We start from the raw sequence: 22419 nt of genomic DNA, 5'->3' as shown, positions 1-22419 counted from the left end.
AGAATATGTAAGTAAAATCAGAGATATAATGATTTTAGATTACTTCATGTAGTAGTCCCAGCTGGCCCTGCATTCCTAAAGCTACAAAAATGTTATGAAATTTTCAATAATACAATTCAGATGGGAAAAGAGCATAATTTTATATGGTCCATAATAAGCAATGGGGTCAGTTTGTCTCCACAGGTACTTTGTAGAGACTGTTGGTTACTAGCCACATTTCCAGATCAGTATGAAAGAAAGATAAAGATATTTATGTCACTAATATTTTGATACTTCTCATTCTCATATGTCTCAGAAACTCCAAAGTGCAGTTATCAAAGTCAAAAAAAGTATTTGCTTATTTATTGCACATTAGCATTTGTGAAACAACTAAAGCTTTAACAGAAAAGGAGATAAAGTCTTGCTTTATATTTAAGACATCCAGTACAGCAAAGGCTTATCAATGTGCATATGCAATTCACTGTTCAAGTTTGAAGAGATTAGGGTTTTTTCTGAACTGCACCCTTTTCTGCCGTCCTATCAAAACAATTTAGAACAACAGCCCCAGATAATAGCTATACACAAAAAAAAAAAAAAAGGTAATAGGAAATGGTAAGTGCTTCTTTCTGCATCCAGCTTATTAGATAAAAGTCCAGAGGGCAGGAAGTAAGTGTGATCCATCTTGTATTTCTTGACAACTTTCTGAGCTATAGTTGGGTGTAAACAGTTTCTTCATCTGGGCAATCTTATTTACAATTTAACTGCTGTGCTAAAGTACTTGCTGAGAAATTTGTAAAGAAAAAAACAAAAAACACAACTGCTGAGGCAAAAACCATCTAACAGCACAACAAAATCTTTAACACAAGTTTAGAAATGACCATTTTTCTGAGGTATTGTGTTATTTCTAGGAATTATATATTCCACACTTTTTTGGGATTTCTGTTTAAAAAGTGGAAGATTTATTTCTTCTTTTTAAAAAAATTTTCTTATTACTAATAATATCCTCTGAAAGTACTAATGCATTATTTAATATTTTAGAAATTGTTTGTTAATCATATTGTGCAGTAGCTTCTATGAACTGATGACAATTGAAATAACAATCTGAAATTCAACACAAGAATCAGTAATGTAAAGCTTTGGAGGTTCCAGATAACTCAAGAGCATCAAAACCAATGGTTTTCTCTAGTGATGAGTTTGTTCCAAAACTCTGAGATGAGGTGAGCTTTAATCCTTTCCTACAACATGAAGAGCAACAATTTCAAGCTTACACCTGTAAACCAGGCAAGAGGGATGTTTAATCTCTGAGGTGATTCTTAAAGCGTATATGAAGTGACTTCAATATATGTGGATAATTAGTGGGTCAACATTTTTCTACAAGAGATACATTTGAATATACTGTCTTTAAGTATTCCCTAACAACAAATTTCATCCTGTGCAAGCTTCATATTTAAGCTATGTCTGACATGTTTGTTTCAGGCTGGAACAAGAACTGCAATCTCTCTTCATCTTTAGCACCTCTCATAACACAAAACCAAACATTAATAATAAAGATTATTATTAAAGAAAAAGAATCTGAATTTACTTTTATTGGATGTTTTTTCAATGCAAGATGGGAAAGCATCACTTTAAATGATCTTGTGAGCTACACAGCTGGTGTTATGTGCTCAGGAAGGCAGAATAGGGCATTTAAATAATATCTCTGACATGAGAAATGTCATTACAAAATTATCTAAAACTAAAACTAAAGCAGTAATAGCAGAAAACATCAAACTGATTAACTCATTACACCTGTCTTGAAGCACAGCACACACATATATAAACCACCATATTTTTCTTGATGTAGAGAGAGAGAAAAGAATGAAACCTCTTTATTCTTGTCTTCATTGGTTTCTTATTTTGTTACATAATTAAATTTCAGTTCAAATTAGACAGAAAAAAAGCCAGGACCCAAGCAAATTAAAGCTCAATATAAAGTCTAGACTATCCTATTGACTTTAAGAAAGATCCTTAAATAATGTTTAACTACAAGGCCTTTTTCCACAAGATTTTTACTATGTTTAGCACAGATACATGTTGTGTTAACAAACACCAATGTGTCTTAAGCCAGTCATGATTTCCTCCTTCCCCAATCTTTTCTGTGCATACTGCCATGTGGGAACCTTGAGCAGTGTCAGTCTTCAAGCTGTGAGTTATTTTTCTTCCATTGAACACAAAGGTGAACTTGACCTGAAAGCACTCAACAGGGAGAACCCAAGATCTCCAGTTTCAAGAGGCTTGGAACAAGGAACCATGTCACCCGTGCACACTGTGTAGGAAAATGGGCTTTGCTCCACACACCCTCTGATCACAGCTCCCTGCTGATGCAATTACTTTCTGCTTTCTGAGTCCTGTTCCTCTGAGTCCCCCTTCTTTCTATCCTGCAGACTGATCACATTTCCCTACAAACCCCCCACAACAGTGACCAGGAGCCCTCTTAGGCAATAAATCCTTAAGATGCATGCAGAGATAATAAACAGTGAATTTGTGAAACCATGACCGTGATTTTTCTCCTGGTTGGATCCCATGGCTAACTAGCTCAATCTGTGTGGATTCTCTCAGTCTGTTATTTCCACTACTGTTAAGGTATGGGCAGACATCCCTTAAAAAAAAATCTTGTAAGGAATGTAGCTCTAAAACTCATGCAAAGATACACTGAAAGATTAAGGAAAATGCATTTTTTATTTAAAAAAAGCCACCCTTTTTTTCAGCCATGAAATGAATTTAAAATTGTTATCTAGATAGAGTTACAGTTCCTTATTTATTTATATATTTTGCTCCAATTAAGCTCTTAAACAGTATTCACAGCAGTAAACACCAGAACACTGGGACCATTATTACCCTAATGTTTTCCAAGTTTGTCATTATCATGGCTACATGGATCTGTGATATTTTCCTTCCAAATAACTGTAGCAAATAACATGATCTAACTGAAAAACTTTAAACAATTACTTTCCTTATTTGAGTTTTCTAATGGCTTTTACTCACCTATTGGGGACTATTTTCTTTTTCACAAGCTTCCAGAGCAAAATCCATGCCATAGTAATGCCCGACTCCTAAGAAAAGGCAACTTATTTCATAGCGTGGCATAAAAGAGCTGGAAAATCTACAAGTCCATAAGGTTTTGAAAATGTTTGGTGACTTCTCTTGGATTAAAGCTCTGTATGACATGCTACATCCTTCACCAAGCTGTCCCTTTCTAGATTTCTGTTATGCAACACATTCATGCACAGACACATTCACACAGTGAATGCGATACAAACACCAATTCGAACCAGTGTTCAACAAAAGGGGAAAAAAATTACATTAAAAAAATGGAGGTTCTGCTGAGCACACAATGCAGATTGGTCTCCTAAATGATATAAAAGGAATAAAAGCCATAAACTGATAGTCATCAAGCTAACCTAACAATCCTGAAGATGTTTCCCAATATAATACCCCTTGTACAATCTTAAAAGCACAATATTTGTTTTGTATAATCTCAATTTCTAATCCCTGTTAAAAAAAAATAGGTATCTGGAGGCCAGCCACTTTACCCATAAACAAGATTTTTTTACCTGAAGCAGCTGATTTTCCTGGGACAATATTTCTTTTCTCTCTTTAGGCTTGATTAAAAAATAAATTCTGCTGGGAATAAACATATGATCAAGTCATAGCAGAATAACAATTCAGGATTAGTCAGGTGATTGAATAACTGCCCATGAGATACTCTTAAATTGCAGAAAATGCAATTAAATATACCTCAGTTTAACTGTCTTTCATTGGGAGCTAAATGAAATTGAAAAATCCTGTGCCTTAAGGGCAAGTAGCATACATACAAGCAGTGATGTTTTATTAGACTGCAGTCACTCAAACCTGTGCTTGAGAACTAGATGATTTTGGTAATTAACCCTATTGATTTTCAGAGCAGACAGTTTCTACATTATCTCCCTCTTCTAGATGGTATGACTGACTCTTCCCTAATTTCTTTTATTTTTTTCACTTTCCTTTATATAATTTTACACTGGTTGTCTTTAGCTAGTAATACTTTCCCCAGAGTTCAGGGTCTTTCATTTATCCGACTGTCTTAACAAATTTTATTTAATGATACAAGGATAATGATGTTACAATCTTGCTAGACAGCTTTTAGGAAAGTTTTCAGGAAATATTAGTGCCATATTTTTTGAAGAACAATTTATCTATCCCTATATAAACTCCTATTTTCCTATTCTACTGCTGAGATAAAATAGATGTTCCTAGTAAATTGCCTAGGAACAATTAATTCATAAGGAAGTGTGATTTTTCAGAACAGCATCTTCCTCCCAGACATCTATAATCACAATTAGCTTAATGATTTTCTTTCAGATGCTGACACGATCAGGTGAGGGAGCTGGAATTTGGTTTATATAGGAAAGAAAAATAATGCTCATCTTATACCATTGTGTAAGAACCTGAGCCATTCTGAAGTCAAATAAAGCTTATGAGAAAAAAAACACAACAGAGGTTGAGTTGTAATAAACCAAAATGTAGGTACTTTATGTAATAAAATGTAATATATAATAAAATAAATACTATATAAATAATATAATCAAAATAATGTCTAACTGTCTTGCAGCTGCTGGAGGAACTGCAATTTTTCTTCTTTTTTAGAAAGCTTTGTCAAATGGTGAACAGATATTAAGTGACAACCAGTGTAAACTATAGAAAAATTGAAATGAAAGTCTAGACCTGTTTGAGAAAGAGAAAGAAATCACTGATATCCAGGACAAAGGAAAATAACAGTTTTAGGAAAGAAACGCTAATATGAAAATTTAGTTCGTTTGTAGTAAATAGTAACATGTCATTACAAGAGAAACTAGTAATAATCTTGTGGGAAATCCAGATGTATTCAATGCATCCTTCTTATCCAATTTTGAAATGAAGCAGCAAAGCAAGGTTGTGTCATATCAGATGTTAAACTACAATCCAGTGAGCCCCAACAAAGAGCTGGCAGGTAGCAACATTTTAAAAACTAAACACCTAACAAGATGTCACTTCTGCAGGTTGATGTGAAAACCTCCAAAATAGAAATATGTATTTCACAAGCCATAAGTAAATAGCGTTGTGGATTCTTTAATGTCTTTGAAGAAGAGTTGATGACCTTCAGGAAAACACATTTTAGCCAAATGCTGTTTATTTAACACACGTGTGTTAAGTATGACATCTTCTATTTAAGACAACTAGATTGCAAAAATTTCTAGTTCTTGTCAGAATCTTTGTGAACTGAAAGGTCATACAAAACTACATATAACTGAAGTCTCAGAGTATTGTGTTGATGTAGGTAACAGTGAGAAGGAAGAAGATGAATTTAATTTTATACAGATAGAATTTAAAGAAATTAAGTATCCCAAGATATGCTGCCTAGGTCCTAATGGACTTGATATCTAAAATGGAATATCAAGACCCATCATTGTACTACCAGGATGGTGTTTTATTAAGTAGAAAAGTTTGTTATCTTCTACTGCTTAAACAGGGAATCTAATTGAGGAGCATGATCATTAGAGAAAATTATAGAAATGGATTAGCCCTTAAGCAACTGTACATTTAAAAAGCTAAAAAATGGCTATCAAATATTCCTCTCCCTCCTATTTTTCTTTGGGTGCAACCCCAAGTATCATTTTCTCCTGGTCACTAGCACTTCAGAGTATTGTGCAAGTAACCCCACTTAGTTTGTGTGGGCAGTCACAGAGTCTGAAAAATACATTTTAGAGCCACATTACACCTCCACTGAAAGATCTGTTTTAGAAGTCCTGTGGCTTTAGCTGGATGACTAGAATTCAGATGAACAACAGGAACATGGTTAAAAGCTGCAAATTCTTAAAATCTTTACCATCTATACGCATGATATTATGTAACATGATGGACTTCTGAATAAGAGATTTCTGCTAGCATGGAGTAACTATAATTCAGAGGCTTTTTTCTGTTAAAGTCACCATTGAATACACTGAGCTGTTTTACCAGTCAAACTTCTCCAGTGAGAAGAGTTTATTTACGATTTGACACCAAGTTGCTTATCACTGTAGAGTACATGAGGAGTGGCGTGGTCCCTGTCCTTAGGCAGTGCTATGATGTACGTTCTCAGCCTTGATTCATTCAAGTTTGTCAAATAAACTACATTTTCAGTGATTTTAATGGAAGAAAATCTATTTTCGGGTGTGACGGATCATAGCCAAACTGACTCCCAAAATCCATCTGTAACTGACAGTCTGATTTGCTCTTCCTTACTACTTGTTCTTACAGTGGAAAGTAATGTGATATTGAAGTCATAGCCAAGTGGAAATACTGTGTTACTTGGGTAAATTATCCATTAATATATAAAAAATGAAATCTGAAGGCATCTTTTGAATGGGTATTTTTATATCAAAAGTCAGTCCCTCCAGGAGAATGGCAGGGACAGTGATAATGCACTAACATGATATGTTCTATCAAACACCACATTTTGGCTGCTGTAGACATGAATGACCAGCACACCAATGTCAAGAGAGGGGGGTTATTTCTTCTGCCTGCTTCTCTGATCCTTAACCTTTGGGGTTCACCCTTTTAAATTGCTTTCTTTGACAATGAGGGTGTTAAACTCTGATTAGTTAATCTCAGTCCCAGAGTAGTTGATACACCAGAAAATCATTAAATATCATGACCATTATAATAGCATACTAAACTGGCAAGGCCTTTTTATAAACTATGCTGTATCTTGAAAACAGACTCAATTGCTGAATATATTGAATAGCTAAAATATATTTTATTGACTTTTCTACAAAGGAAGATACAGACTTTGGAGTCTTGAAAGAAAAGCAAAGAACTTGAAATATTTCTGAAAAATGAGCTGTTAGCTCTGCTTTGAAAAGAAGCAAGTATGTGCAACTGTAGAAGTGTGAAAGTTTCTACATGGGCAATTTTCTTAATAGAACCTGCAGATGTATGGCAGAAAGAAGCAATTCCAAAGAGTGGAGAAATATCAATCATATGATGCAACTTTTCACTAAATTCAACCTGTGTGAAGCAGACATAGTTGTTGGGTATTTCATGAGCAGAGTTCACTTCACACATTGCAGAAAACAATGCAAAGATCAAATCAGAAAAATATTCAGTGGGCAGTGGCATGACTGCTCCATTCGCCTACAATTTTTGACCAGTTCCAAGGGAAGACCTGAAATATTTTTCTCAGAACTTACCTCATGCAGTTTGGCAGCAATTCATATAGACAGTAGCCATAAATCATACAAAAGAAAGGAAAAAAAGACCACATGCTAATTCACAAAAAATATGGTAAACTATTAAGTATCACATAATTTCCTTGGAAATTACCCAGATTGTTAGTTAAAAGACTTTAATCTTTTTGAAAAATAACAACATTGTATTACCATTTTATTATAGGATAGTAAATGAAAAATACAAATTTTGCCTGATTGTAGCTCTAATGAAGAGGAGTTAGTAGAGAAAATACAAATAATATGTTCAGGGTGCCTCCATTACTATATCTTATCTGCATCTACCTGAGGATACAGAAATATTTCCATGAAATAATCACTTCTTGTGGCTTATGCTCATCTCCTTTTTATCCAGGTTGATGTTTTTGTGCTTGGAAACAGCATCTTGTGTGCAGACAAGCATCTCGTATCCCTACAACTTATGCAAGGAAGGTTATTGGAAAGATGTTTAACATGCGGTCTTGCACACCTCCGTTTGATCCTTTGGGGGAGAATCTTTAGGAAACCTATTGCTGCTTTTCAGCATAAATATTTTGCACTGTTTTTTCACATTACTAGGTAATCCATAGACCATGAATATTTTATTATGACCTTCTCTCTCAAATATTAGGCGTATCAACAACGTCACTCTATCTGTTCACATGTTTTGCTCATATGCATTCACAGATGAGACCATTTGCTGCTTAGAAATAAATTCCCAGAGATAATTTCAAACCACTGCCTTGGTGTTTTCCTGAATTTTATAACATTACAGCCTTAAAGCACACTGTCAAAAATAGGTTTCAAAAAACGGCCATTTTCTTTCAAAATGCACAAGTTTTCTTAGATGTGAGGTCCCCCAGACACAGAAATTATTTTAAATGACTTTCTGTGCACTTGCAAAGATAAGAAATGATGATCATTATAATAATAAAAAAGAACATGGTAAAAAAAGAAAACAAGCCTTCCATTTTAAAGCCATCTAATAAAATTTATAGCATTTAATACTTCCTCATCTTATTCCAACAAATTTCATTCAACATATATTATTTTCAGTACAAAAATAGTATACTCGAATGACTATGTAAGTCAGGAATGATGATATGAGTATCTGCAAGGTTTATACCATATTTTTAAATCTCTACATATTAAACATCTGAGACTCAAGGACTTCATATGACTTAAAACAGTTTTTGAAAGATTTTGAGTCATTTACATTTGTGATAGATACTCATGGCCCCACAAGTCCCCTTAATCTGTAGTATTGTGCCACACAAAACAGAGCTTTAGTGCTTTTAAACATGTTGCATTAAAAAACTGAAATTGCCAATAAAACACTCTTAAAAATAATATTTAGTGAGAGAGAGAGGGAGAAATATGCATACAAAGAGAGGAAATCTTAGTGTAAATTTTCACTGAACCATTGCACTGATCTCAACTCCGGTTGAAGACCTCCTATTCAAATGTTCCTGTGAGTAAACAATAAAGTATAGATAATTTTTCAGATATTGTTGCTTTCTTCAATCAAGATGTTCAATAAAGTTTTAAAAAAGCAAAACAGATAAAAAAGGACAATATCTGAAAACTGGAATGAAACAAATGCAGCAATAAAAACACTACACTGGATAGTTATGGAAGAGTAAAAGTTATGCAATTGGAAGGTTGTTACTAATTAAATGGAATGATCTTGGTGAGAGATTCTCCTGCCTTTTTTCCTCCAGGAAAAAGAATACTTTAAAAATGTTACTGAAAAGTAACCAAGATCCATTATGCTTCTTAGAAGTATTGATATTCAGGCTTCCAGACATACCTATCAAGAAATGAAGGACCCAGCTACTGTCCATGGAAATACAGGGGCATAAAACTTGAAGCAAATAGTGCAATAAAGCAGGTAATATAGTAATATCTCCTAAGAGATGAAACACCTCTTAGGATATTTTTTAATGAGTTTATTTAAATACATTAATGCTAAAACGTTTTTCTTTGCACCTTTATCTTTATGATTTTTGAATACATAAGACAAAAAAAAATCTAAAACTAAACTAATCTTACTTATCTTTGGTTAGAGGAAGCAAAAGGTTTATTTACAGGGGGATGTTAGAGCAGGTTTGGACACGTAACAAAGGGAAACTGATATGACAGTACACTTAAACACGACATTACACAAGTTTTCACAGGAAACATCACGTGAAAAATTTAGGTTCATATGAGAAGCCCTAATTATGCTCTCACTTCATCCTCTTCCCCAAAGATGTCACAAAATATGTTGTTATTACTGTTTATCTTCTGTCTGTGTTTTAGAGAACTTTAAAGGCTAAAGCAGTTAGACCTCAGCTAGATGTTTTTCTCACAAGTGATTTAATTCATATCAATACTCTTAGTTGTAAGCACCCCGAGTCAGAAGAGCACTTCCATATCTATTTTTATCATGCTTAAGCATAGGTTGCCACACGTGACAGAATAGCAGAATAAACTGAGTTGGAAGGGACCCACAAGGATTATCAAGTCCAATTCCTGGCTGTCCACAGAACCATCCCCAAGAGTCACAACATATGCTGGAGAATGTAGCCAGTCTTGGATAACACAGCTAAGAACAAAGACCTTGTCAAATCCAAGCAAGTGTTTATGCAAACTATGCTCATAAAAGGAATACTACTCCATGTTCTCAGAAACCCCGAATAAAATCAAAGTAGATAAACTCTATTTCTCCAATCCATGAGTACTTTTGTGATACCTCGATCTGTGACTACAGAGCTGCAATACAGCTGAAGACCCTATATCAGACAGATCTTCCCACTGACTTTCTGAGGCAGCAGCATCATAAGAAGAATTTTTCTTAACATTTCTCACTGACTTTTCTCAGAGCACATAGATCATCCGTCAAAGATGTGCTTGTCAGAGCCACAGTGCAACAAATACCCTGAAACTTATGCTTAAATTTAAGTATGCTGTCAATCTTACTACTTTCAATATAGTTATACATGTTCTGAGACATAGTAATTCAACATTTTAATGGATAAAGGACCCTGCAGAGATGATCCTAAACACACTATTTTCTTTAAATTCACTGCAGGGGTTTAAATGCAGTATGAAAATATCCTGAAAATACTCCATAAAACTTTCCTCAGAGCTGCAGATTTAAATCAGATAATAACTTTAGAAAAAAAATTATTCTGGAGAAAATGGAGCCATTATTCAAACTGTGGGGGAGGAACACCAGTACTCTACAGTACAGTGTTTGTGGTTACCTGTAACATGATTAGGCAAAGTCTCTTCTAGTACTTCATGCACATTTCTTTGAATGTATTTAGTTGCAGCCACAGTTTGATTTCCTGGACTACAGACCTAAAAATCTAACTGGAAAATATGAAGTAAAATTTACAGAAAATCTTCTTGGTTTTATTTTTCTTACTCAGCTATTCTATTGATCATAGAGATGCCTTTGCTTTTGACTTACTGATATAAAACTCCGTATTTCCAGCAAAATATATAACCAGAAAAGTATCACGAAGCAGTTCATCATCTGTCTTGCTTCAATAGAACACTACAGCACATAAATCAGTTAGATACAGACTGTACTCTCTTGTGCTTATGTTCAAATAAACACTTTTATAACACAAACCAGTTATCTACACCATTATCAAAATATTGTAACCTTGAGTCTACTCTTTTTGTAAAGTCACCCACGTACATAAAGTAGGATGATTTGATTTAGTCTTCTTAATGTAACATTAATTTATGACTGACTAGAGTCATAACCTCACTCTTTATGCAAGACACAAGATGATCCTTGATGGTCTGCATTGCAGAATTCAAGTTTCTTACTGCAGTGCTTGAGTATTTTTGAATGTGATTTTTTTGCATTAACGTGAAGGATTCCACCAAGATCTAATAGTGAGCATAGCATTGAAAATTAGACCTTAACTCTAATGATGAAGCAATGACTAAAGGAGGAAACAAATATTTATCCATTATAACATCTGATTCTTCCATCAGCCACTAGTCTTACTGTCTACAACAAAGCTGACAAAGAAATGGAATAAACTTTTCAAAATTTTTGTTAGAAAATCTTCTGAGTTATTGCTTAGTTTTTATGATTGAGATTTCTTTAGTTCTCCTAGAGAAGATTGTAACACTGCTTTTAATGCTATATGTTTTCACGAAAAAATAGAGAAGATTGAAGTGGAAAAGAAGTTTCAAACTTGAGAATGATTTGATTCTTTTTTTCATTTTCTTTCTCTCTCAGAACCCATCCAAACCCTTTTCATGTTCAAGAAAGACATGCTCCACTTGGCTTATTTCTTAAAAATAATAGCTTCTCCACCTGCATAATTGCAACAGATCTGAGCTCTGGTTCATCAGTGTGACAGCACTGAGTGGTATTATAATAGTAAAAGCTTGGGGAAAAATCTGTTTGACTCTAGTCGGGGATTCTTTTCCATATTCAGAAATAAATTGAAAAAAAAAAAAACAAAACCACCCCCCCCCCAAAATTTCTTTGCTACAAAGCCATTATTAGATATGACCTTGTCTTCTTCTTGATTCTCAAAAGACATAAGAATTAAATGGATCATGGAAATAAAAAGTTTAGAGAATGGATCAGATGACCAAACTCCAACCTCTCAAATTATATCCCAGTTGTCAATATAGCATATTGATATTGTATATGTGCATTATTGCAGTATGAGTTTTAATCTTACATCAGTATTTTAAAAAATCTATTCAGCTTGTGGTCCATGGCGCTTCTAAGTGTTTGTGAAATAAAAAAATAACCCATAGATTGTGAACAAAACCATAGCAATTCCAGGGCACATTCCTATACTGGGAAGGCTTTAGGCATCCACAGGGTGAAACAATGGGTTTCAATCTTCCTTGAGAACAAAGTCCTTTTAGAGCAACAGCAGAATTACTTCAATCAATTTAAAGTAAAAAAAAGGTGATCTAAAGTTCAGGGAAAATATCAAGCCGTACACCTAGCATTGATTTTCTCTAAAGTCATGAAAGGAATGATTATTTCCTCTTCTATAATATTATGCATTCTGTGAAAATCCTAAATGACAGAAAAGAGATCCCAAACACCCCCCAAACATATCTTACCAATGATAAAGAGAATTTCCACTGCAATGTCACTGACAGTTGTGCTTCGAGTTGTCGACAGCTCATCATGGCCAATAAAGGAAACATTGTAAGGTACAGTCACAGCAACATAAAACGTTGCCAGTAAAATAAGCCAGTCCCAGCCAGCTTTAAAAGTGCTAAAATGCAACAAAATGAATTTGGATTTTTTTGCATCTGAAACTTTGTATTCTGGAAATGCTGGTTTGTCTACGAAAACATTCTGAAAAAGAGAGAAAAAAATTAATTGAGACAAAACAATAATTTGATTACACCGAAGCATTTCTTCTAACGCAGCCCTTAGGTGGTTGGTGTTTTTTGTAAAAGAAGCAAAATAACATATGACATACTCATATGCAGGCAAGACCTAGTGCTACTTTTGTTTCTAACGTAGACCTCACATTTATTTATACAGATGGTTCTGCTCATGGAATAACTTTTGTGAATGTTGAGGCAGGAAGAAAACTAATAAGTTACAGATTAAATAGAGCAAAGAGGGGACTGAGTCTGGCAAACTATTTCTTCCTCTGTTGAATTAATTTTCGCTGCAGAGCAATGTTATTCTACTGGACAGATAGGTTAAAGCTTCGTATACACAAGGACATAGTACTGTAAATAGGAACATATAGAAAGCAATAGATGGTGTTGAGGAAAAACATCCTACACATAGAGCTGTGAGGAGGTTCTTTCAGACTAGCTCTAGCCTGGTCCTATGGACTGAACAGCTCCAGTACTTGGAGCACCTCTCCTGGTTTAGTTCCATCTGCAGGAATCCAGATAATGTGAATGAAAGCACAGTTAGTAGGAATAACTTTTTGGTTTTCTTTAAAATTGCACTCCTGATCTAAACCAAAATGTTTATCTGCCATAGTAAGGCTTCAGAACTGACTACATTTGTCATTAGACTAAGTTTTGTCTTGAATCTTTGTCTTACCAATGTTTTATGCAGCCAAGATTTCAGTATTAAGCTGTAGAAATCCCTAGCTTTCATCTTTCATAGCTTTGACAAGAAACACCTACCCTCTCAAAAAGCAGCATGTGGGACATGAAGTGTCTTGCATTATTTACTAACAAAATCCTTGCTCACTGATACTGTGCTCCTGGTTAATGCTGTTCCAGTAACAAAGAGCCTCCGAAAACAATATTGTGCATTCAGCAAAGATTACTTCTGATCTTGAAGTTATTCACTATGAAATTAAAAAGACAAAACCTGCATAACTGTAGACTTAACTACATTTGTGTTGTCTGTCACAGCCTTTCTCTTTGTCTTTCTTTTGAAATACTGATGTCATTGCCTTCTCTATTCTTGGTTCTTATTCATGAATCTAAGCAGCTGAATTCTCACTTTTATTAGTGTCAGCCCATTTTTAATCATAGAAAAGAAAGCATTCCTCATATTATTTCCAATCCATAGCTCCAAAAATCCATGCACTAAAGGTAGTAAATTAGTCTCAGAATAAATGTTTTAACATGATAAAATAACATCTGCACTAGCATTGTGACAGTACAGGTAAGTCATCAGAAACTATTAAAGAGTCATGTTCCTAAAAGATATTATCATATTACTATGCAATGAAAATATCCCTGGAAGATCTGGTCATATTTTGCAGGGGGTTTTTTATTATTATGCTTTTTCAACATGAAACATTTGTAACTTTTTTTTAAACATTTAATAATTTTTTAACATTTAACTTTTTTTCAACTTTTAATATGTAAATCCAATGGAAGTGACTCTATGTCCTGTGAGATAGATACCAGTTGTGTATTTTCATGTCCTTAATCTATACCAAGTTTTTTCTACTTTTAATTTCTAATATAATAATCTACATGAGGATGAATCTGCACTGCTGCCTAATTTTGGTAATCAATAAGAGGAACATGCCCAGTGGCAGATCATCTCTTCAGGGTGTTCATGTTTTATATGCTTTGGTTACTTTTTCCATTGCCTATCTTCCATCCTCCCCTAACCATAAAAAAAACCAAAAGAACAAAACAAGACCATTTAGTTCTTGTGTCTCTGTCAAATACTTTGCCTCATTAAAACTAATAATACACAAAAAGGAAACTAAATACTGCTCTGAGAAGCCGTTTTTGCGACCCCTGCTTCCAATAACTAGAGGCTTTCACAGTTGGAACAGGCGCTCCGATATTATTCTAGCAAATTTTTATATGAACATACTGATTTCATAGGTATCCTCTGCGTTAACTTTTCCCCTGAAACATAGTTGCACAGAGCAGGAGAGTTATTTTTTCTCATTAATATTTCTTTAGAAGTCATTCTGTTGCTATATTCTTGGTTTTTCTATGGTTTGATTTAGTGTTAGCAACACTCACAGCATGTTTTGTGAACTTACTCATTAGTTATAGTCACTGGAGGAACAGAATTAATTTGAAGATGGAAACATCACTGCTTCAATTAAGAAATGAAAGGATAAATATCACAGCACAAAGTTGGAGAAATTAATATGAAAACTTGCCTAAATGAAGGGGGACCTTTTGGAGCTTAACAGCATTAAGAGTTTCAGCTAGAGCAACATCTTGAATCTCTTTTCTTTTTTTTTTTTTTTGGCAAATAGTAATAATTGAGATAAAGTAATTGGGATAACAAGGTAAATTGGACCCTAAAATTCTGAGAACCTGTGGATTCTAAGTTCTGAGAAATTTTATAGTGTGGATTTCATGGCATTAAATGTCTGTTTACAGTATGATTAAATCCACTATCTTGCTATATGGCAACAAATACCAAAGTAGGCAGAACTGTACTTAAGTGAGGAGCATTCTAATCCTTTTTACTGTAAAACTATGACCAGGATATTTCTCAAGTACTCACTGACCTTTTACAGCACTTAAATTTTTTTTTTTTAAATATAGTGCCTTCTTAAAGAGTACATTTTTGGGGGGAGAGGGGAAGAAAAGAATATCACCTACATTATTAATTTTTAATTTGTTCTTCTCTCTTCTTTGTAGATGTCCAGAGATATGATAAAGGACAGCTCTACTCCGTCTACGTGCCGACTCAAAATGTGATCCTGCCCTTCCTCTTCCTTTCCATTTTTCTGCAGAACAGAGGTGAGAGTCCATTAAAGATCAGGAAATAACACTTTAACCTTTGGGACCTGAACTACTGACATTTCAGACGTTGGTAGAAATGTAAATATTATGCACACCTTTCCTTTTGCTTAATCTTTTTCAGTAAAGAAGCAAAACCCCTCTCTCCTGAAGGGCAAATAAAAATCACTGTAAAGTTTTAATTGTCAAATGCCTTCACACAACTCAGAAGCAATTAATTGCAATATATGATTTCATAGATAAGATAAATGTACTCTCTACTGTTTCAGAAAGTAGAGATTGCTGACCAGAGGGAAGGATGGCTAGAAGTAACCACTGAAAATATCCTTGAGGTGATCCTACTCTCTCTCTCTCTCATTTTACAGAAAGAAAAAAAATCTCTTGTGGTGTACTTTTTAAAAACAAAGAGTCTGACTTGTACTAGGCTTCCATTATGTGAGAATATGCTAATTTGTGAGCCTGTTAATTAGTAATAACCAATTCTTACATTCATGCGTTAAGATTTCTTTTCCCACCACATGGCCACTGGCACAATGGCTTGACATATTCCTTGGTGACATGAAACCCATTAAGAGTAAAGACTGAACATTATTTTGGAAAGGTTTGTGGTTTTCACCTCCATTCAGATGTCTGAAATTGTCAATCATGGGAACAAATTTTGTTCTTGCTTATAAAGCAGTAAATTCAAAGTAATTCCAGTCACTCTGATGGAATTACAGTGAATTTATGCCAGAGTAAATGAAAGCAGACTTTTTGTGACGTGTCAGGATTAAGAAAAAAGAAATTATGGGAATAAAGGAAGAAGCCGTCTGTCAAGGAGGTTTAATTAAAGTCAATTCAATGCATACAAATTAAGGCGGAAAAAATTTAACAAAACACAAAACTAATTAGCAGAGCCAGAATTTAGCAGCAAGAAACATAGCTACATTTTGAAACCTGCCTAGAAAAGCAAGAAAGATTTGTATTATAATACATTAGAAGACTGATGTATTTTTGGCTTAACAGCACAAAACCATGCATAACAAAATGTGTAGGAAGATAAACTTTCCAAACTTCTCAGTAAAGAAGTTTTCATGTAATTCATGTAAGAGCACACCCTAGCTGAGGATTTTTTTTTACTTGGCAGTAACGAGAAGGGGGAAAAAAACCTAAAAAAAATGAAGGGAAAACCTTTATACTGCAAAGCCAAATGGCTACTCAAAAGTTGAAGAAGGCAGACAGAGAAGCCTCATACTTTCCCATCTCCAACACATATTGATGTCAGCTACAATGAAGAAAGATGGATCAAAAAGCATTATTTCAGAAAAGACCCAACTACATTAATGTTGGGTTTTAAAAAGTAATCTCTTAATCATCAAACCATTTAAAACTCAAACTAAATTTTAAGTGTTATTAAATTCTGGGTAAGAATAAAATTCTTATCTCTTTCTCTGAGGAAATGTTAATTTAAGTCTCTTGAATTAATAATTAAGTCTCTCCACTGTAGTATTGTTCATCTATAGTAGCCTGGTTTTGTCATATGACTTTGAAATTCTTTTTAAAACCATTTACAGGCCTCTCTCTTTTCCCTTTCTCAACCTAAACTGCCATGTCCTAGCAACTCCCCACTCTCATAGTGAAGACTGAGTAACCCTGATGTGACCCAGAAGCACTATGCTCACTCCATAGAGGACAACCTGTGGCATGAGAGAGACCATGAAATGCATTTTTTTCCAAATACCAAAATAAACTAATCTGATCTGGCCAGAAAGTTTGCACTTCATTTACAAAAACTCTCTCAGCCTTGCTAGTTTTTCCTCATTTTTCATAGCATTAATTTGTATGCCTTCAAAAAACCGGTTTCACTTTTCTCATTCGTGTATTAATAGAACGTGCATTAAATTAAACCACTACCTACAGTTCCCTCTGGTGTGATAGACACCCAACATTCTCTTGTATAGAAATATCTTCCAGTCTGATCATGGGTCATTACCACTGAAAGTTTTCAATCCAAGTGTGCATAGACACAAAACAGAAGATTAAGGTCTAGCATTTAATTCATATTACACAGGAAAATCCGAGAGATTTGCCTGTGTTTGCCTAAAACATAGAGTGTGAATAAAAGCAACCTGCACCTCTCAAATTTAACCCAGAACACAATATACTGGCAGTATGTGAATGAAATAGAGAGGGATGTAAAGCAGCCTGGGCATTTAGCCTGGGAACACATGCACACCTGAGGAACTTTATTCAGAGATGGTAGTTCTATCAACAACCAAAGTGACAGAGTTATCCTAAAGGCTGTGAGGCTGCAGACCTGGATCTCTAAGCAGTATTTCTGCAGTACAGTAGCCAAGGAAAGACAGGGTCACCACCAGGGACAAGGTGGTGCTTCACTGCTTTTTTACATATTCACAAGCATGTTAGCTCCATGCTCAAAGTTATATTCCAGCCCCAATTACTTGATTGCCACCACTGTCCTGTTTGCTTGGCAGGTGGGGCAGTTAGGCCTAGGGTAAGACTGATTCAGGCACAATGACTCTCCTCTTCAAAGAGTGCAAATATGACCATCTCAAGTCCTGCTGCACAGTAACCCTGCCTGGGCAAAAGCAGGAGAGGTAGTATAGATATAGATATCTTTAAACACTTTGCAAGGAAGAGTCCTGCAGAAAAACAGTGAATTCCAGATTTACATGGACCCTATAGTGGGTGTTCTCAGTGAAAATTCTAAATTTCAGTTTTATTTATCAATGTAGTGTACACTTTTATAAATAAATTCCATAAAATAATGAGATGACTTCACTTTAGTTATTTCGAGAGCTAAGCCAGGAGTGAGTATGAGGAATAAAAAAATAAAATTTTTATTCTACTAGCATTTTATTCAAAGACTAGATAAACTGGTAGAGTAGATAAGAACTTTTTCATTTATTTCATTGTTTACAAAGTTAAAGTCAATTGTGAGATGAAACAGCAAGTAAGGCCAGCTCCCACCTAAGAAAATTTATCATAGAAATAACATCATTTTGAATGTGTGAACTAGATTTCCTGTTGAACAATAACAACACCACCAATGAAGTAGAACAGGAGAAATGGACTTTCTTCATAGCTAAAAGGTATCTAAATAGGGACAGACTTGAAGAAATCCATGATGCTGCTCCATACGCATGGTGAAAGGAGCACTGTGAAAATGCATAGTAACCATGCTAATGCTGTCATTTTTAATACTGGTTGGACTCTTCCCTGCTCAAAACACAGAATGGTATATTGTGCTACCTGTGTGATCTCTCCTGCTGCTCTATCCTGAAATCAGGCAGGAGAATAAACCTCCCCCATTACCTTTGCTGTGTCTATCTTTAGGCTGTCACAACCACTCAGCCCAATCACACAGAGAGATGTTTTTACCTGGAATATCTTTCAAGTACTGAATTGCTCCTTTTTGAACCTGGGTTCAGTGAATGATTTATTAAAGAATTTATTCGTCTTGCAACTCTATAAAAGGCTTCCTGTGAGAAGTGCAATCAAGAATTTTGGTCCTTTTAAGGCATCTTGAGAAACCCTCATCAATTGCATCATAAGATATGGAATACCACACAGAAAGTGTGATCTTAGCATAGGCCTCCACAAGTAACCCATGTGCAATAAAATAAATACAATGATGTCTACAGGAAACACACTGGTACTAAATCATATCCAGTATCACTGACACAAAACACATTTCATAGGCAGCTCTCAAAAAAACCAAACCACCAAGGAAATTCTGAAGAAGACAACTGGGGAAAGCAACTCTTGAATGAACACAAAACAACCCTCTAAAACCAGATTATATGGAAAGTTGGTATGATTTTTTTCTAGGCTTTTAAAAATCTTTAGCAAATTTTCTGTTATTATTCAGGAGACATCACACCAGCAATTGCCAATAAAGAGAAAACTGATAAAAGTCATCTTTGGTATTAATGACAGAATACAACACTACCATGGGCAAGAGGCTGCAGGAGTTCTGTGGGTTGTATGACACATTCTTTCTGCCAACAACAGCCAACAATTCACATAGCTGTTAGCTGTATGGTGGATCCAGGCTAGCCTCTAGCTGCTTTTTTATTTCTGTAACTGATTAACTGATTCAATAAGAAGATGTACTTAACACACATACCAGCTATACACTGTAAACATTATTACAGGACATTTTTTAAAGGGGCCAATTTTACACAGAATCAACGGTATGATTATCATAATTTTAGTATTATGCCTTGAGAGAAAATTCAGCTTTGAACAGAAAGAGAAAAGAAGCAATATTATACATTACTATTAATGTTTTTATGAATAAGAAAGACCTTTAAACAGTGGTATGCTTATGAGATAAAAATCCTTAACCACATTTTGGTCCGCTAATTCTTCCACTATGAAGAAAAAAGGTATGAGGGAACAGACACACAAAGCCAAAAGAAGGGTTCTTTCTCCTCTTCCATTTTGGTGGATGATGGGAGCACATCCTTAAATAAATAAATAAATAAATAAATAAATAAATATTTCTTTTTAGATACCTGTATTTGGGTCTGTCTCTTAAAATTCAGAATGGGGAAAAAAAATTCCAACAGACATGTCTTTTTTTCAACTGCTTCCAATAGACTGAGTTTCAGGAGAAGAACTCTGAAAGTGAATTACTTAAACTATTTTCTCCTTTATTAATACTACTGCTGAAAAGTTACAGAACTCTTATAATGAAGTAAAATATTCTGACTCAAAAATAGCTATTTCATAATTGTGTAAAAATAGTTTATTCGCCAGCTTTCTACTGGTACTGCTCTAGAGTTGTCTCACAAATGGGAAAATTGTCATTTTTATTATGTCATCAAATTTGAAATACATCTATTGATTCAGCTAAAGTGAGTGGTCATATGTAGTTCTTACAGAACAAGATGTAGCATTGAATTTACAGCTTGGTCATCACTCACTTCCAGCTTTTTTTGAGGTGACTGTTTTTTCCTGGAATAGTTTTTATTTCCCGCAGCAAATTCCCACAAGGCTCATGAGACAGGGATATGCTCATATATCATTATGAACAAAAATATAGCTGTAATAATAAAGAGAATATTTGAAATATTTTTCAAGAACCCCTGGAACTTAAATAATCCCAACTATTTAAGTCACCAAGAAACTTTTCACCCTCTTCAGCAAGGGTTAATATCTCTTCCTCTACAAGTGTCTAGTATTTAAGGACATAATATCGTGGAACCTGAGAGTTTTCTTTTTTCCTTTAATTCCATAAATTTAATCATGTATTTTATTTTTTGATATTTTTTCTTCTTTTGAATATTCAGAAAAAAGTGATCATAATTTAAAAGTCATTCATTGCAAAAATAATTTTAAAAAATTTGCAAAGAAGATGATATTAAAGTACACCTTGCTCACTCAAGTGAAAGTAGTAATATATGTACCTGAATAATTACTATCTTGTAATGAAATTAAGTCTTTTGAGAATGAAGATTTGTTTTCTTAATAGATTTATGTACAATACAGAACCAGATAAGACACCTATAAAAAAGTTTTGTGGTCAGTGTAACATGTCCTGAGTTAAAACAGCAGGGGGAGGGGGCATAGATTTTTTAAAAAATGGTTTTTAAAGCTGAGGCATATATAAGTTCAAAACCCTGTGATGTCTGTGTATATGTTCCACATGGTCTTTGAAATACCCCGAAAATATCCCTGATTATCTCTCAAGGAATGAGATTTTCAGACTAAGAAAGTGACTAGTCTTAAGCTCAACCTGTTTTACAACTTTAAGTATACCATTTAGGATGGAGAGTTGTAAACCCATCTTTTCTACAGCTATGCAAAACTCACTTGTAATAGGTCTCATTTGCTGAGAATTGCTCTGAGGATCTGCAGCATGAATTACATGCCCTATAACTGCAATTACAGTTAAATTCTGCAAATGGCCCAAGGCCTCCCAAATTGTTTCTGAACACAAAGTACACATGAAATATGTACTCTAGTCCTCATGGCCTCTTAATAAAATGTGAGATTCCAGACTGTGTCTAGGCCAATGAAACTCTTTAAAGATATTTCTCCCTTTTCAGATTTTTTTCCCACAGAAATAAGAAAGGTTGTAAATTGTATAGGAAGGTTGTAAACCATCTGCCTCGTTAACTAGTCACCTACCACACACACACAACTCTGAAGAGTTCTAATCAGCAACACATGCACTGAACATATTCCCTGTTTCTTGTATGCCTTCTCTTGTCTGTCTTACGTTTGAATTTTCAGACTTTAAAAAGAATGTCTGAAGATATTTTCCAACAATCTGCCAGCAAAATGGAAAACAAAACAAAACAGAAACCCAAACAAACAACATCTCCCTCCTCCCCACTCCTTGATAACTTTGTTTTCTAGGGAAAATCTGAAAGCAATCACACAAATTTATCTAGGAACTGGTGAGTATGAACTTTTTGGTTACTAATGTGTATATTCTGTCAACCTTCCACGATATCCCAGAATACAATCTGCTGCTCTGCATTTGCTCAAGAATCAATCAGACTTTGCTTTTCTTTTCCTCCTTTTCATTCTACATATATCACAAAGGACACTTTCCCCTCAGTTCCAGAACATGCCCTGTACCTCTTTGAGAGCTGCTGGAATGGAACTGCCACTTGTATTTAACGCTTGGTCCAAGGCTAAAGCAAGAGCTACAAAGATTGATATGTCTCTAAAGATTCGAGGCTCAAATACAACTTATTTGCTTGGGTAAGAAGGTGAAAAGGTGAGAGGGAGAGCATCTTCGTGCTCACAAATGCAAAAAGGAACAAGGCAGCTCTATTTTTGTCCCCTAAGTGTTTAAACTATCATACACAGACCAGGAGGAAAGGAGTTTCTCTTTACTGATGGCAAAAGAGTTTCAGACCCCTCTTAATTTGACAGTGAGCCAGGAGCAAAGTCATCCTAGCGAAGATGTAACTGAGACATTGCAAAATAAAGGCTTCCTCAATATTTTCTTCTTTTGGGCAGTGGGAGTACTGGGGTAAAACTCTGCTTTTAACCC

At 34.8% G+C, this 22419-nt stretch overlaps 1 protein-coding gene across 1 annotated transcript in view; it reads right to left on the bottom strand.

Annotated features, from left to right (window-relative positions):
- The window catches only part of KCNH8 (potassium voltage-gated channel subfamily H member 8), a 174155-nt gene that overhangs the window by 74356 nt on the left and 77380 nt on the right, over positions 1–22419 (bottom strand). Inside the window, exons 4-5 of the mRNA XM_069005820.1 lie at positions 15264–15391; positions 12318–12558 (exon numbers count right to left, since the gene is read on the bottom strand). Of these exons, the coding sequence (XP_068861921.1) occupies positions 12318–12558; positions 15264–15391 (369 nt within the window). The remainder of the gene's footprint in view (positions 1–12317; positions 12559–15263; positions 15392–22419) is intronic.

Source organism: Aphelocoma coerulescens, chromosome 2 (assembly GCF_041296385.1).
Source record: "Aphelocoma coerulescens isolate FSJ_1873_10779 chromosome 2, UR_Acoe_1.0, whole genome shotgun sequence".
NCBI lineage: Eukaryota > Metazoa > Chordata > Aves > Passeriformes > Corvidae > Aphelocoma > Aphelocoma coerulescens.
Note: the sequence above shows the minus strand (reverse complement) of the source record. Positions and strands in the feature narration are given on the sequence as shown.